General features: G+C 40.0%; 1 protein-coding gene across 8 annotated transcripts in view; it reads left to right on the forward strand.

Moving 5' to 3' along the window:
* Nucleotides 1-17,909, forward strand: part of LOC124407742 (tropomodulin) — a 70,063-nt gene that overhangs the window by 12,275 nt on the left and 39,879 nt on the right. The window contains exon 1 of one of the 8 annotated variants that reach the window (XM_046884191.1): nucleotides 13,833-14,539. The exons of the other annotated variants lie outside the window; for them this stretch is intronic. Coding sequence (XP_046740147.1) covers nucleotides 14,426-14,539 — 114 coding nt within the window. The 5' untranslated portion in view covers nucleotides 13,833-14,425. Of the gene's footprint in view, nucleotides 1-13,832; nucleotides 14,540-17,909 lie in introns of those variants that run through there. 8 annotated transcript variants of the gene reach the window in all.

The raw sequence follows: 17,909 nt of genomic DNA on the forward strand, positions 1-17,909 counted from the left end.
ATGAACTAAAAAATACAGCAAAATTCTAAAAATTCCTTTCTTATGTGTATACATATACAAAAATGACAAATTCGATCAAGATCATATTATCACAGGAATGTGGGTCACGGTATTGAGAAAGTTGTATTTTTTTCATCAAATTTCCATCGTTTTAAATCGTGCAATTTATTATTGACCGCTGTTTTCGTGGGTGGAATATTATCTAGGTCGTACGGCTAGCGAATTTTTAACCGCATAAATACTCGACAAAACCACGTGATTCTTAGGTGAAAAGAACCCGCTGGTTGGTCGGTGAAAACATTCTGCGAGCTATTAATAATTTACTTGAAACATTGTAGGCATGTACAACTAGTTGAATCCTGCAGCGGTCTTTGTTCGAATAACGATCGACTGCAAAGAGGCGGGAAAGAAAATGAAAAGCTGAAACGACTTGCGACATATTTAAATAAAATCTTCGCCCAGAAGTCAGAACAATTATTGAAAGAAATTAATTGCACAGAGACCTAAACGTTTTTATAGAAAACCAATATTGTTAATAAATCCAGAACCTTGCGAAATTCAAAAACTCACTCGAACTACGGTAATTTTGACGATGCAGAGCTCGAGTTCACTGATCGTCAAAGACGCACGTGCGCTTGCAAATGTGGGTGAGACTTGGAGTACATACGTGTGGATTTACGGAGGTAAGATTGCCCGAGTACTTGCCGATGCTAAAGTAAAAAGCTCTAGCTAATTTCGGGCTATAGCTAGGCAGGTATATTTATAATCACGCCTATGCTTCGTAATCGAGGAAGACGAAGGACCGTGACTTCTGACTCGTCTCCTCCATTCTCTTTGCCGATTTTGAGGCGTAGCGAAAGCACGCGGTTTAGGAAGTTGCGTAATTGCACGTTCATTCATAAATTAGTCGAAAGTGTTGCTTCGCGGTAGGTATAAAAAGCAACACATAGTGCGGGAAATGAGGCTCGTCAACGGAGAGCGAAGAGGCCAGGGGGAATAAATGCTCATTTTTCAATTTTAGAAACTGTTACATCGTCAGTTTCTTTTATAGCCTTTCACTTCTTTTCATCATTCTGTACCGCGCTCGTGTTCCGACGTCGATTAAAGCTCGCGCATTTTACGCCGCAATCATTTCGAGAGCCTTGCATTTTCTATGTCGTTAATCAATCAATCGCGAAATATTACTTCCCGTTTTCTGTATTACTGCGACATCTGCCTGATTTATACTACGAGCGAAAATATATTCACGATACTCCTTGCGTATTTCATGAATTATCATCTAGGTGTGAGAAGATCAATCAGTAGGATCTTATAGGTAATCCTCTAAAATCAGCGGAAATTGCACGAGAACTTTCAAGTCCCAGTAAATTATTGAAATCGTCAAAGTCATTACCAGTCGGTTGATCTTCTTTCAAATCTAGACAAATTTTTCAAAACCCTGACGACGTTAAAAAGATGTTAAGTTTAATCATTTAGATCATGTTCAGTTTCCCGTTGTTTTATTCTAAAAATCTTTTAAAATTTCGACGTGAATTATTTTAAACTCATCAACCTTGCGGTAATTTTACGTGGCACTTCTTTTCATTCTCGGCTTTTTAAGTCCTTCCGTCAGCACGAAACATTCTCCAGGAAACTACGTAAGTCAGATGTAGACGGCAAGCACGTCGTGAAGCGTAATTAGTTCCGGTTGGAATCGCGACATCCCGCGTGGTTTTGCAAATTAATGAAATAGCCGACGTTCCGTGAGTAAAAATAAATTAGTCGTAATCCTCGAAGTCGATGTCGGAGATTTTCAAGACAATTAGCGGAATCCCCGGCTGTCGGTTAATGATTCCACGTCTCGTTCCAGACTGAGCTGCGTCTCGACGTGGCTGGAATTTGTTATTGGGCAACGATCGAAGGTTAATTGAGGAAGGTCCGTGTTGGAAATACCTCGGCCCCTGGTGAACAGGGAAAAGTGATCGAAAACGTGATAAATAGAAAGAAAGCACAAAACTACCGCCTTCAGAAATATACGGGATACGCTTTCCGCCGCGGAAAAGCTTAACCCTCTCCCAACCATAACTTTACGATTCCGACAGCCGAATATATGTCTGGAAGACTGGAAAGTCAAGGCAGACGCTCCGCCATTCCTTTATCAATGTAACCATCGGATCATTGTACGTAGGTATTCGAAACGGAATGTACTTTGTACAGTCTGCGGATTTTATCTAATTTTTTGCAGTTGAGTCTTGGGACGATTGCTACGCGGTTTACGTATAAAAATCGGCCGCTAGATAAATTGGTAAGGAAAAATACCGACTGGCCAATTGCAAAAGACACGGAAAATCCGATCAACAATTTCGCGAATTGGATTGTAATTATTACTGTAGAAATAAATGTACATAACGCATCCGTTGCTCTGTTAGTGTTTTCACGATTATGGATGAGTGAAAATAAACTGCCACCCCAATTCGTGGGTTCAGGTTTGGCTTGGCTAAGCGTGTTTATACCCGGAAACTGATATTGCGTATCAAAGTGTCGATCGCGTGTCCGATAACTGATATTTCAATGTTTGTGTAAACTCGACCAGGATCTTGGAAAAATTGCCAAATATATTTCAAATAAATTATCGAATGCAGATAAGCTATCGCAATAGACGAAGAAAAAATTGAAACGGTCAATTTATTCGGCCAGAAACACGAATGCTGTACACACTTTTGATGCGATTACGGATTACAGGACGGACTGTAATTTTGAGGGATGGATAAAAACCGAAACCGCTGTTTCCGTCTGTCTGACCGTTACCTTGGCAAAGCATCAATTCTGAAAATGCTGTTTTTTTTTATTACGTTTGTGTATTTAGTTTTCCCCGTACCTTTGTCACTTGTATTGAATGACAAAGTGTTATTATCCGGTTTTTCATTCTCCGCAAAAATCTGGCGAGAATCATTTTCCTGTCGCGTAAATCTCTCAGCTTAATTTTACCCACCGAAGCAGGTACCACGTTGTGTTCTTTAAACATCTATAACGATAAGTCACGAAAATCAAGATTGCGTGCTATTTGCTACGCAAAATACACCATTGAGCAACGAAAAAAAAACATCTTGTAAAAATCCTCGTTTATTATTGAAAACTCTCCAACTTTAGCCTTCAGAAGCTGGACTGTCAGTTTGGTTGGATTTTAAGATACGCAATTTTTCCAACTTCTTATCGATAATCTCATCTTCCTCCATAGAATGATAATATGCAGACTTTTAATTGATGTGGCTGTAGAAGTAGAAAGCTTGTCAGTTTTTATGATAAAATTTTGTGTTTCCATTTCAATAAAAATAACAAAATTCTGAAAAATTAAATGACGTAGGTGAAATGTAATGCTGAAACGACTCATCATTATTGCTTTCAACTTATTCGAGTGGAACTATTTTCGATGATCTATGGTTTTCTGTAATTTCTCGAATTGAATGTATTTTTGAAAAACAAACAAAACGACGTGAAAATTTCCTTCCTTGTGAATTAAATTGGATTGGATATGTGCGCGATGGGTAATATTTTGGCAAATATTTGTACAAATTTGATTATGTCGAGGGAATTATAGAAATCAATTACGAGTCAGATGCTGCTAGAAAATGCCCTTGAGTCGAGTGCTCCGCACGGCATATAACGTGACGGCATGCTACAATTTATTATATCAAACATTCGCTTGGCTACTGCGCTGCAATTGGCATGATGCGTTAACGGTGGTAGTTGGCGCGCAGCTTGGCCGACCCAATTCCCACATATAACGCAAATTTTAATATTCCGTCAAGCGAACGAAGATCAACGGAAAACGGTAAAGTTTTCATCGGCGCTTCACGACTTCACCTCCGGCTATTGGTATTAAATTCATTTAATTTTCACGTGCTAAAAGCCAAATATATTGCAGAACATTCCGAGTCTCGCGGTATTAAAATTGATTTCCTCAACGTGGGAACCAAATTAGCACGCGTTCAAGGTTTTCCCTCGAATTTGTTTTCCGCCGTCAAGTATTATCGTCTCGAAATTCCTATTTTCCTCAGACTTGTTTATTCATTCTTTTCCTCTCTCTCCCTCAAATTTCTCTCCAATCAAATGCGTCGTTCATTACGTAAACTGCGGGTACTTGAACCAATTCTCAAGGACTCGGAACTTCGCAATACGTACGGGGTAGGCTGGTGGTTTCACCGCTGACGCAATGCTAAACACACGGCGAAGTCGAGCTTGCAAGCACTGTGACCAGTCGAAAAGACAACGTGAGCTTTGTACCTACCTGCGACGGAAAATAACTTGTAGGAATTTTCTTTTTCCCCGCCTTTTTTTTTATTATGAAACCCGAGTTAATTTTATCTCGGCAAAGGTCAAAACGCTGCGATTGTCCGCCTGGCCAATACTGCAAATAGAACTTGATAGTCATTTCAAAGGCAAAGGCGTTGTAATTGAAATCATTGCAGGACATTGAAATCGCTGTTTTATTGCAAGTGCGGCAGATGCCTTTGGCCCAATTCGAAAACTCACGTTTTTCAAGCTCGCAGAAAAGCTCTCGGCGGTCGAGACTCGTCAATTGACGGGATGTTTCGTGCCAAAACAATCCGACTTCCCAACTAAAAGCTCCCACTGCAGTACACGGCTCCATCTTTCGCGCTTTATCGGAATCTTGTGAACGAAACACTTCCTGCAAGCTCGCATCTATTTTAGACGAGCTTCGCGACGTGCCGCCACCTACCTACTCCTTGGAAAACTAATTCCTCTATATAAAATAATCCGTCATGATATATCTAAGTGTTCGTCTTTTATCCCAGAGCTTGCAGCTTATATTCTGCATCTTCTCTGCAGCCTCCGTCTTTCCTTTTCACGTATTTTATTTATCTTAAGCTTTTAATTTGTATATTTTACGCTATTATTGGTATTTTGACTAACTCTCATAAAGCGAAATTGAAAAGGGACAAGGGATAAATTCAGGAATTAGGTTCTCGGATACACGGAAAGTTTTTGATAATTTTAGCTTTCGGCACTCTGTAAATCAAATAAATTCTACAGCCTGATTTATAGATCAATGTTCGTTAATTGTATCAAATTTTTGATAACTCGATTTACAAACGAGATCGAAAGAAATTTATCGAATTATTACAGACATGAAGTTAATTTCATCCTGGCCTAATACCCATTTCATTTGTAGTATCAATAATAATTAGAAAAGACGTTCGTCAATTAATTTATGATCTGTATTCTGACATTTCTAAATTTCGTCAGAATAATAACTCTGTTATAGCTATTATTATGATACTGCTGTGAAAATAAACGTACTATTTGCAAAAAAAGCGTGTATTTCACAATTTGCAATGAAACCTGCAGTTAATATTGTTGAATAAAAAATAAATTAGCCGTCAAAAACAGGCGTAAAAACAGAGGAGCAATAGCAGAGCCTACAGAAATTTCGGCTTCTGCAGAAAAATAATATCAAAGCTTTTAAACAGATTTGCATTAACTTGTACGCCCGTCTAAAAATCCTTGGCAATTTGTAACTAGCGTGGATAAAAAATGCAGCATCATTATGCGGTCGCTGACTTCGGGATTGGAAGCAGAGTTTCGAACAATCCCCGTTAAATCCTGATGGATTGAAATGCGACGCGACCTGCGGCTGGCAGCCAAAACCGGGCGATTCTGTCATCGTTGTCAAATTTTTCGGGCAGATTAATTCAATCGGAGCCAGAGACAAAGTGGAACCTGTGCATAGTCCCGAGCATATATTTTCTGCCAAACAAAGAAGACTGATGTCTCGGATTTTCGCATATGCAATCTTCTTCTGCACCGTGTACTCTCATTGGCGCTATTTCTCGCCGCGAAATGCTGCCGCAGACTTATCTTACATTATACTCGTGCGGTCTATTTCTCTCTAGTAAATCTTTTCTCGGAAGATGAGAGTTGAACGATCGTCGCTGTTCGTCGCTTGACCGTTGCACCGCAGCTGTCTTTTCCCATCTTTCGCTAATCCTCACGATGCCGCGGACTTTAAGCTTTTCCGCTCTAAGCACTCACCTCCGATCATTTCCCAAACTCGTCACGCGAAACGATGAGATTGCAGATCTTCCGCTCCAAGAAATCTCATCGTAGATTTCCTCCCAATCACTTTTCCTGTTCGATTCGTTGGATCGATTTCATGCACTGGAGTTTATTTTCAATTTTTATCGATAGAATGGAGAACTTACATTCCATTATGCATGATCTAGACTAACTTTACAGGCAATGAAACATGCAGTGAATTTGGGATGGGTCGAAATCTGCACTTAATAAATCGTTTTAAACCAAACGAAATCGGTATGATATCATGACAAGTCTTACCTACAAGTTTAGGACTACAAGATTATCAACTTCTGACTAATAAACCTAAGTCTAGACTCAAGAACTAATCAAGAACTAAATTTCAATAGTGTTGAACTTGAGGACTCGGTTCAAATAAACTAATGAAGATTTTTACAATCATCTATATATTTGTCGAAGTTACGCTCTACAGAGCGTGACAAAAGTTGACTCCAAAAACGAAATGTGCTTGCACAGGTGCAAATTATAGCCTTGCAATTGGGTTAGTTGAGAAAGCGTGCGATTATGCATCCAGTATGATTCTTACTCTAGTTAATATCACTGATCACAGTCACTCGAGGTGTATGAACTCCTTATTTGTCTACCGAGTTTTGTACTGTTGAAATGTAGAAAATTGAATTGCAATTCTTGTTACTGTTCAGCTTAAGCCTAAAAGAGTTTTACGGTCACTCTTGATTTTTCCCGATTTTCGTCTGGGAAATTTTTCCACCGTTGCCGGAAACGAGTGTAGGTATAACCAAATGAAATTTAAGTCAACTTTCACTTTAGATTTTTAAAGGGAAATTTACCTTCTCTCACTCCTTTCACTCTTTCGCTTATGATTTTATTCTCACACTGTAGGTGTTCGTGTAAACGTGAACTTACCCAGGTGAGAATTTTATACGGATATTATGCGAGTTATCGCTTTTCGTCTTCTCCATTCCTTTATTTTTTTTTTGTTTTTAATAAACAACTTTTAGAGAATTTTCGAATTAATCTATTCAGGTACGTTTGAAATTATATTATTTTCTAACTGAGGTACAAGAAATCATTTGCTGTACAGTTGTAGGCATGGAGTATTCACGTAGATTTGGTTGAATTGCTCGGTTTCGTCCAAAAATAAATTCGAGTGCACCTAAAGCCAAGCAATAATAAGTGAGTTCGAAGTACCAACTCGATATCTGATTTATCACCGAGGCTCCAATCTCGAAATAGCGATGCTTTTCGTCGAGCCATCGGTTCTCCAGCTGCACGTACCTACATATACATACGTACGTTGCCCTGTATCATCTATAGTTTTACTCGGACTCGTTCCATCGTGCAAATCCGCCTTTTCGATTTCGCTTTACAGGTCTTGCACTTCGTGTTTTGTTGCCCCAAGTTTCGGACGGTGGTCACTTAAGCACGGCTGTTTATCTTCGTAAAGAGCCAGTCGTAAATTCACGTTCCGCAAATCCGTTCCGCTAGTGGGTGGAAAGCCTCGCCTATTCCTCACGCAGGGTGAATTATATTTAGTGAAGAGATGAAACAAACCCACCGGTAGTCCTGATCAGTGATAGGCAAAATTATAATTACTCAATCAAATTGCAAAAGAAAATAAAAATAAATTACCAATTACAAATGTTATTCGCACATAATTACTATCTGAGTACAAAGTACAAATGTAATTTGTATTTTATTTTCTCACAATTACAAAAGGTAAAAGTAATTTGCATTACAGTATCTTACTGGTATAGCAATATGCGAATGCAATTTGGATTTTAAATAGGTACTTTGAATAAAAAATTTACCTCATTGGTACTTTTAATTTTTCTATCGTTCTAATGTCAAAATACGAAGCTATTTATCCGTCTGATTATAAATTACAAACGCAGCTCGCCTTAATTACAAAAAAGTTTGAAATTTTTTACTTCAGTCTGATATAATTCCAGCCCTCTTCCGTCTTTCGCTCTGCTTCGAGCGAATATTTTTCTTTCGAAATCGCCTCATATCTTCATGATTTTATGTCAAAGTTTCCGCCAACAGGTGTCGAAAGGTAATTTCTTTCTCTGTCCAATGTGTCCCCGAAATACGAGCATCGTGGCCGGTGCAGTAGTCGCCGTTAGAGTCACTTCGTGGGGACTTTATGCTTATTCCGTAACCATGAGACACACGTGACTGATGCAAGCGATTCCTTTGGAGTTTATCTTACTTCAGAATGTCAATTTTCTTCCAGACCAACCAGCCGTTGATAATGCCGAAGCGAAAGTTTCTGATCTTTCTTTATCGCTGTTTTTATCCCATGAAATAGGAATGACGTAGGAATTATCGCACCGCCAATTGCCAGGCACTCTATGCATACACAAAACTGATGAGCGTCATAATTATAACTGTAGAAGAGCGTGTAACGGCGTCAATTAATTGCGCGATAAATTCCTCCTGCTTATAACGTTTATACATATACTATATACACCTATACACTTCGTCGAAAAATAATGGGAATGAAATGAAGTTTATACTTCCTGCGGCTTGCGGAGTCTCTGATGCGTATACGTGTAGGAGTATTCACCAAAACTCTAGTCCCACGGAATAGACGGACGGTTTGTTTCCTGAGTAGAGAGTGAAAATTGGACGTATCATTTTCCTGATGCTGATGGAGGATTAAAGACATTCATTTCTTACCGTTTATACTATCGTTTGAACTCTCCGAGTCTGCATTCGTATCTCAAATATGTATAAAATTGTTAACCTTGTATTTGAATTTTGTAGTTTATGTGTGAATTTCTTATACACATTATTTCATTTCATTTCAAATCACAACAAGCTGTATATTAAATTTCTCCGATCAAATTTGATGGGGTAATCAAAATATCCATTAGTTCAGTTTTGTAGTATGTATATTTTTCAAAATTCAAACATGGCGTATTTTTATATCAAATTTGTGAACAAAAGACACAGTCTTCAGAATCTTGTGTCTTTTGAGACTTCGCATATCTTGGTGAGAAAATTTGAATAGTGATCGACGAGAGTAAACGATGAAAAACGAAAGTCTTTAATCATTCGAGTTGTTTGGACCCATGGTCGGAGCCTTTGTTGATCCTGCGGTAAATGATTGGACACAAACTTCGAGGGTCCAAACAGATATTTCGAGTGTGCGAATTTATAGGCATTAACACGTCTCGTTTGTGCGTATTTTTAATTCCCGAAGTTGTATTAACCTTCGTGACAGCGGAAAAAATAATAATAAAAAGCTGTGCTTGCGATATTGTCCTGAATTTTTTGTTCACTGCGATAAATAAAATTCAATCACTGATTAGTATGTAAAATAATCCGAATCTTATGATGAAACTGAGATTTAAAAATTCGCGGACTTTTTACCTGCTGTAAAAACAGATTTTTTTCTCCAAATTTAATCCGCTGATAAAACAGTAAACACTAACAGCCTATATAAAAAATTATTAGATACTCGACTCACGGTCATCGTATCTTATCGGCATATAAACGTTGCGACAATTCGGTAATAAAACGGTTGATCGATAAGCGCGTATCTTGTTAAATTTAGCTGCACCTTGTTCAGTCGAGACGAAATATTACAGCGTTGGATAATTATCGATTAAACATCTGCACGGGTTGATTCTCAAGTGAATTAGAGAAGAGACACATAATCCACACACTGCCGAGTAATTTTCTAGAATTCGTTAGAGTGGCTATGCAATAATTTATTTGTTGTACTTGCGACGACGTGGACACATCACATGTTATGATTACGTCGTCCAAGTAGCCAATGGATAAATGCCAGCTTTCGCCCTGCACCGATTTTAGATTGAAGACGTTAGCGCAGCGTAACTATACCGCGTTCATGGCAAAAAGGTCAGACACTTGCCTAAATTTCGTCCAGTTTTGTCAGATCTTGCCTAAAATCTCTCTTCACCAGCTGGCCAGTTCCGGTTGCAGCAGGATAGGGACCCCGCTCGCATAAACTTTGCACATTATTTCTAACAGTCGACCGTCCGGTGGACACATTTTTCAAACGGTTTGTGTGAATTCTACAAAGATTGGCTTTTTCTTACTGTGAATTTAATTAGATTTGAAATAGTTATGGTCATTGGTGAAAGCGTATGTAGAGGGCCGCAATAAAACGATGAAAACGAAGAATGTAAAAATATTACTCAAAGAAGGTGTTTAGGTAGGAACAGTCGAGCATTGCGGTAGTTCTGTACGGCGCGTTGGACAGAAGAAATGAGCAAGATTGTGGGGAGTTGATGAAACAGATGATATGCGATCATTTATAATTAACGTTGACGACGAAAGTCCTAGTCGGTGACAGAAGCAGAATGTTTGAATTATGTTTTCATTTTATTGAATAACCTTTATCAGTTTACAATATAAAAAAGTATAAGGATTTAAAAAATGAATCGTATTTTACATAAAACTGCTATATTGAATTTAAATCATGACTTTTTTGTTCCACATGTTTAATCGAGTATAACTTTATCGAAAACACTTTAAGATGGGGGAAAATATAATACCGATGAATAAACAAATTATTCTTGTTTCGATTTGTGTAAAATAAATAAATGCGTCAAAAAATCGTACAAGCATAAGAAGATTTATAAAAGTGAACAAATGTGAGTGCGGTTTCTAAATTATTTCACCGATCGCATTCGCAGAGCGTCGATCTTGCATTTGACGTATTGATGAAGTATACGGCACTGAGTTTCGCGCTTCACTAATTCCACTTCAACCCCACTCCGACCGGACCTGAGTGAGGGCTGGTCGTTTTCTCCGTGAACGCGGTATAGTATCACAAAATACGAGCTACGAACTTCATACGCGGTCCTTAGGTGTTCACAGCAAGTTAGAATCTATTTTCACGGTACCGTGTAACTCGTAATATCATAGCTGAAATAGCCCAACTCCTCCCTGTGTCATCAGGGTTCGGCTTGTAACGACTGTGAGATATCGAGTGCACAGCCGCACCCTCTTGCTAGCATTTATGTCGATTTTAAAAACGTTTAACTAGAACTCAATTGGAAAGCGGATGTAGAAATAATTTGTTTTGCTACAAATATGTTGGATAATATCGTCATTCATCATTGCAGCCTTCGACCATTTATGAAAAGATGGGAATTTGTAATTATTGAAGTTTTAGGTGTATCGGTTTGTTTTTTATATCAACATTCAGTAGCCAGATGATTCAAAAGTCATTTTACCCTGTTAGATGATGATGAGTAGCAGTAGTTCACCGAAGCCTTTCAATCAGGAATGTAAATAACGCATTAAATTTTTCAATGCATTGGCATTTCTGATAACTGTTAATTCTAATTTTTTTAATCGAAAAAGTTTTCGTTTAAAAATTAAATTTAATGCTTAATGTATTATTTTTTTATAAAAAATTTTACAACCCAGCTTTCACTCAGCAGGCGAATTGAAAATAGGATTGATTTTTGTGTCTGTAATAACTCGCGAGGAAAAACTAACTTCATTTAGTACACAGTTTTCTGTAAGTATCATAACGGCACTTGAATGAAAGCGTATGACATGAAATTTGTTCGCGCTCTTTTAGTCCATTCAACCTGTTGCTCGGAATAATTAAACTTATGAACAAGAAAAATGATTATGCAAGTCCTGAACCAGCACCGTGTTGTGATTACTTGGTACTTTTCTTCTCAAGTAACCTAAATCAACAGTCGGTTATTCAACTACGCAACGGATGAAATGTTGCCAGCGTCATGTAAACCAGTAAATGCGGTTACGCGTCGAGGATTCTAACATTTTTTAATAGGAGAAAGAGACGTTAATACCAAGAGACCCGAGAGCGTTCGTTTACTAGAGATAATTTGTTGGCGGACCGAAGCTGTGCCATCTGTTGTTAATTTGTCTTGTAAGTTTGAAAATTCCACCTCGCTGACTATACGTTAGAGACTGAATCGGAGCAATTTTTCCTCTTCCAATCTTCCTACCATCATCCAATTGGTGCACCGTCTGTAAATCCATCAGATACAAGGAAGGAACATTTGTGCAACCGAATACCTACCTATCGCAAGCAGAGGTGATACATGCGTGTGACACCGATCGGCTGACGTGACGAGGGTGTGTAAGTGCCTCGTAAAATGTACTCGGGCGCATTTAGTCATCTATACCAGTATGTAAAGTGTTGTTGGTCGCACTACGTGCTGACAGCAGCGACGAATGATGTATTTATCTCTGTCCAGTCATTAGCAACCATGAGGTCCGGGGCTCAAGCAGCTCGCCAACTTCAAAGACGTCCCCCTATTTTTATCCTCCATTTTGCCGAAGAGATCAGCATACGTACACAATAAAATGGACCAAATTATGCGATTGCGATAATTTATCGAAAGGTTTGACTTTGCTCCAGATGGAAAAGATTCACCCGTTCACAGCTGTGGCTTTCATTCACACCTCATTGTTCGGAGAGGAGACTCAATCAAGCATTTCCCTGCAGTTCGTTTCTCCACTTGTAAACACGCCATGCAAAGAAGCTCTCTGGACACTCTTGGCTAGCTCTTCTTTGATCTGCATGCAAAAGAGGCACAACTGCAGCTGCGGGAAGGATACTCGACGAGTGCCTGAAAATTAGTGAACGTCCCGACGATTTTTTAGGGGACTTTGATAGCGACGGATTCATCGTTATAATTCACCCCAGATGTGCTTTCTTGAGCTTCGTTCCGCTGGCGAATTTGTTTCATGACATTAGTCATTCACTGCCCCGCTGTCAGAGCTTGGAAAGTCCTCGTTTACCTCGGGATCTTGGATGGATCGGCGAAATAATGTGGAATGGTGTGAAATCAGGTGGCAAATTGCGAGGCGTGGGTGACGGGCGCCGAGCTTCCGGGTCTAAACCGATTCCAACGGCGTTCGAGCGAACAGTTTGGCGAACCTGGACGCGGTTTGGGACTGTAAACGAATGTACCGGCGTTAATTGGCGTTCAACTTGATCCTGGTACAGGCACTACACGATCATTGCTGAACGCGAGTACATGATGAAGGGATGTGAATGAACTCATAAGCGAATAGATACTTCCTTGACTTCAAGACGAGGGATATCAGAGTAATGGTCCGAGGCTAATTGTCATCTCTGATGAATAACGTTGGCCAAACCTACTAAGTTTTATCAGCTGGTAGCACTTTCGTCAGTGCTCCGGTTATTATTTACACTTCTCGAATTTTGCCAAGAGTGAAACAGAGAGTAAAAAACAATCTTCTCGTTGTACGTTGGGCAGTTGATACTCAACGAATTGTTGGTCTTCGGAATCTGTAGTGCATTTGAATGGTCGGTGTTTAATCGTATAATAATCCAGAGTCTAATATTTCTAAAGTATACGATCCATTTTCTGCTCCGATGTAGCAGATATTTACAGCCCAGCTGTCAACGAGATACAAATATCGCGTCCGTTCATAAATCAGGGTGAAAATTTTTTCAATCGATTCTAGTAGGCGTTCACCGACCATCCCATGAATCAGCCACGTCCTGGCGTCGTCGGCTTCGTCGGTCTGAGGCGGGCACGGGAAAATGGAATGCTTGCACCTGATGTACGTTGTGCAGAATGCGAGTGTTGCATGTCAAGGCGTTCCGTAGACGCTCGGCCAAGTCTCTCAGACGACGTCGGCCTGACGTCGCGGAGCGGCGACTAGCGACTAGCGACTAGCGACTAGCTTTCCATCGCTATCCTAATTATATTTATTTCCCCGTATTTCTGGAATTGGAAGCGAGGCCCGCAGCTCTGCTGATCCGCTTGGAGAGCGCCGCCCTCAGTCGTGCGTGGTCCTCCTCGGCTTGCGCATAACTTCCACGTTCTTGCATCCGGCCGTTTCTCCCCGCGTTTTCCTCCTCCTTCCACTTTTCAATCCCAACAGCTTCCCCATTTTCCAGGATTTTTTCACTGGGTCTCGAGTTAATCTGTGAGCTTGTGCCGCGGCTTGACTTTCCACGGCAATGTTACCGCAGACCTTTGATCAATCGAGTATTTCTGCCTCCGAATCCCATGGCGTCTTCCCTTTTCTGAAACACTTTCTCTGCGGTTGTCAGATGAGCGTTTGACACTACGAAGAAAAAGAAATTTCCGCTTTTATACCGGGCTGATTGAGGAGATAGTATACAGATTGCTGCTACGCCGCAAGAAGACATCTGCAAATATCGTTCAAGAGCTTTATAGTGACCGTTAAATTTGTAACAATTTGTCGACATTTGTTACGGTTATATAGAAGTACACAGTGAAAAGCGCACAGTGTGATCAAAAGTTGGTTCGTTCAAAGGCTCGGCTGTTCTCGTACATTGCAAAGTGTGACTCGTTGTTATAGTGATACGAAAGGAATAGGAAAAATTGTTGAAACTATCACAGTTGCAATCATGGCCACCACCGAGGTCTTCCAAGACTGGGACTCCCCGCACGAAAATTTATCGAGCAAAACAACGCGAATGAGTACCACGAGAACGACGACGAAAACAACAACGAGAAGAGAGGTGAGCTTGATGCAATAATCGCGTTGCCAAACAGAGTATCCAGTGAAGTAACGAGTACTGGGTCAACAAATTATGTTATTGTTTCGGAACTAGCGTCACGGAAAGACGTCATCCTTGTAATTTTTTGGCCTGGAAATGCTTCTAAATTCACACTTATAGGCTTGACATGATTACTTTGAGACGGTGTTCAGCTTGCTCTTGATTCATTTCGTTTTTGCCACAAGCGGAAACTAACTTTGGAAAATGAAATCGTTGTTTGGCCTTTCGTTTCGAAGCAGAATCAGGCAGCTTGAAGCGATTCCAAACAAACTCGCCGCTACTTAAGTGCTATAATTAATGCGTAAGGAAAGCTCCAGCTGATTCAAAGTTGGTTGAAATAAATTTTTTCGAACCATCATAGACACTCCCTAACCGGTTAAAAACCGCAGACTGTTAAACGTTCGGGTAAAAGTTCAGGGGCATAAATCATGGCCCAACATTTTGACACTGGAAAGTGATCTAGTGCCGTTTTTGATAAGTAAAAGACTTATTGGTTTGGTAGAAAAAATCCCTGAAAGCTTAGATGATGATTTCCCAAAGATATTCCGTCGGCACATAAAAGTTCAGTCCAAGTAACAACTCGGGGATTTTTTGTTTTGCTAAACGTCATGCAGACATGCGGTTGTCACCAGGCACGTGGGTGTTGTAAAATAAGTCAGGTCAGGTTAGTTTAATTAGGTAATGTCAGGTGGTACGATTTTTCAGATAAATAGAAGCTGAGAGCTGAGAGATTGTCATTTCCAAACGTGTTGCCGCACGGGCAAATGGATTTTCGTCGTGCAGAACGGATACAACAAAGAATTCTTCCAACCCGTCCGTTAACCAGTTTCTAAAATAATATGTTGATTCACACGTCTTCGCAGCAGCTATGCCGCGTCTGGTGGCCTCTAAGTCTCTCCCTGGCTGCTGTGTATTTCCACAGATATGATTCCACATCTTTTCTCGTCGTTGATCTTTGGCACGTGCAGGATCAGCTCGTTGCTGATACTACATTCGATAAAATGTGTCCCGATCGCTCAATCTTAGTAAACCCTGTCTTGACAAACCGAAGAATTTTTCAGCTTGCTAAACGTCCTCGAGGTTTTCACCGGACTTGTATTGATTTTTCTTAATTTTTATGTTTCAGGTACGTATTGACAACAATCCTGTTACTGTCTTCTACAGATGTGAGTTTCTACCTAAATTCTCACGTCACATTCTTCGTTTTTCATTCGTCAAATCGTGCAGGATTTTTTGGATGATCGCCGAAGGTGTGTTGACAGCTTTATCATTTAATTTTGACAGCTGCACTCAGCGCGTTTTACATTTTATTTGATTTCTCTGAAATTTCTAAAGCAGTAAAAATCAAAAACATTCTGGTTTATTCCCATTAGTTGGTATTCAGGTATCGCGGTGATAGGGATTTCAACACTGCACGATGTAAAAATGTTATATTCGCAGGAAAAACGGTTTATTTATGTTCCAGCAAGATTTCACTTTGCAGAATACGCAAACTCACATCTGGCTTACACGTTTCGCAAGTCTACATCGATGATCCCCTTGATACACCTCGCCGACTAATCTTTAGTCCCAATTACGATTTCGCTAAACAGGTATTAAATGTTTGAAACGAGGAATAAAATCGAAACGACGGAAATATAAACCCGCGTGCCACTGCCCACTTTTTCACGCCATTAAACGGCTGCTTCGCGTCGAAGACTGTTTCAATATACGACGGCATTGAGCTCCCACGATCGCGTCAAATTCACATTTTGCAACGTTTGTCGTACGTTTACCCTGCACATTTTGGTAATTTTATATTGGTAAAATCATACGAGGAGTCTTAACTACACGAAGCACTTGATTTTCCATGTAATGTTTACCCGATGCGCCTATAACTATCCCCATGACAGCCTCACCTATAATCGGCACGCAAGTTTATTTTCAGAATCCAAGGAGCTTTCATACGCAAACGTCCTTTGGCTTCGCGATATTTCAATACCCACTAGGTATACGTGATGCTAAGCAAGCCGTATGATGACGAACCTTGTCATCGTTATTAAATAAATACAGAAGAGATGGGATACACTAGAATTGAAGTCGTCATCAAGTCCATTAGCTTTTCGTTTCAAACAGCGTTATACTTCTGTCTCATCAAAAATTTGTACTTGTCACACGCGATATTTTGTCATGGGAATATACAATCAATCAATTTTAATACAATGAACGATCATGTTTTTCACGTTCTATAATCGAAGTTGAAAAATTTCACTTTTCCGTCGTATACGTACAATAAAGTCTTAGACTGGGTACTAAATGAGCTGTTAGACTCGATTTAGTTTATAATATATGTTTTCTTTTTATCATCTGCGTTCAAAAATATTCTTCACGCTTATTTACTCAACTATTTGTTCGCCGTGAGAGATCACTTGGCTGGCCATACGTATAATTTGACCCTCGCTTTATTATACATACTTGCATGCGGTTGTCTCAGCGATGTTTTCCTCTATTTCTCCCAATCGCCTACTTAGTCGAATCGCAAAGAATTCTCATAAGCTGAAAACAGAAATTGTTATTCGACCGCATTACTGCATTAAACGTTTGCATAGCTACGCGGGTTTCGATCGTTCAGCTGTCATCGAGTTCTTTCGGGAACTGCATACCTGCGAGATTTTCATTATGAGATATCGGCTATGAATAGCTTGCATAAAGCAGACGTGAGAATGCGCACCTCGCCGACGATTCGCTAGGACGGTTGCCAGGCCCATCTTTCCGCAAGGTCGGCTATACCGGCTATACCGACCATGCCCAAGCCTCGCGATAAATAGAGATTCAAATCGTAAATGCACGCTGTCGTCGGTGCAGCAAGTGTCAAGCTCACCGGGAAACGCGGCCATGGGTGATCGTTTTTTGATGCTGCTTAAAATTAGTTCCCCAATTCTACATCTTCCGGCACCACGCAGGGTGAACATCCTTGAACTGCAGCATCGGTTATACCGGCTGTACGGAATCGAAGGTTTGCTTACCTTTTTTTATCGAATCAAAGAGAGATCGACGTTAGATTTGAAGGACAGCGATCACTCAATCTTGACGAGATTGGAAGATACTTGGGATAAAAAAAATTTGCAAGTCATGCAACAACGTTGCGAGTGAAATCAAATAATTTTTTTCGTATATCGACTCATTCGAAAACTCACAGCTCACAATTAGAAATTAAATTCTCGTTGAGAAGATCGTAATAATAATAGTTTGAACATTTTTGGGAACGATTTTATGCTCATCGCTGCTCCGACAGATGCGAATCGTTATGAATTATGGCGACTCTCCAGCGTTTCGTTGTCGCGACCAGCGT

This window comes from Diprion similis, chromosome 6 (assembly GCF_021155765.1).
Source record: "Diprion similis isolate iyDipSimi1 chromosome 6, iyDipSimi1.1, whole genome shotgun sequence".
In the NCBI taxonomy this organism is placed as follows: domain Eukaryota; kingdom Metazoa; phylum Arthropoda; class Insecta; order Hymenoptera; family Diprionidae; genus Diprion; species Diprion similis.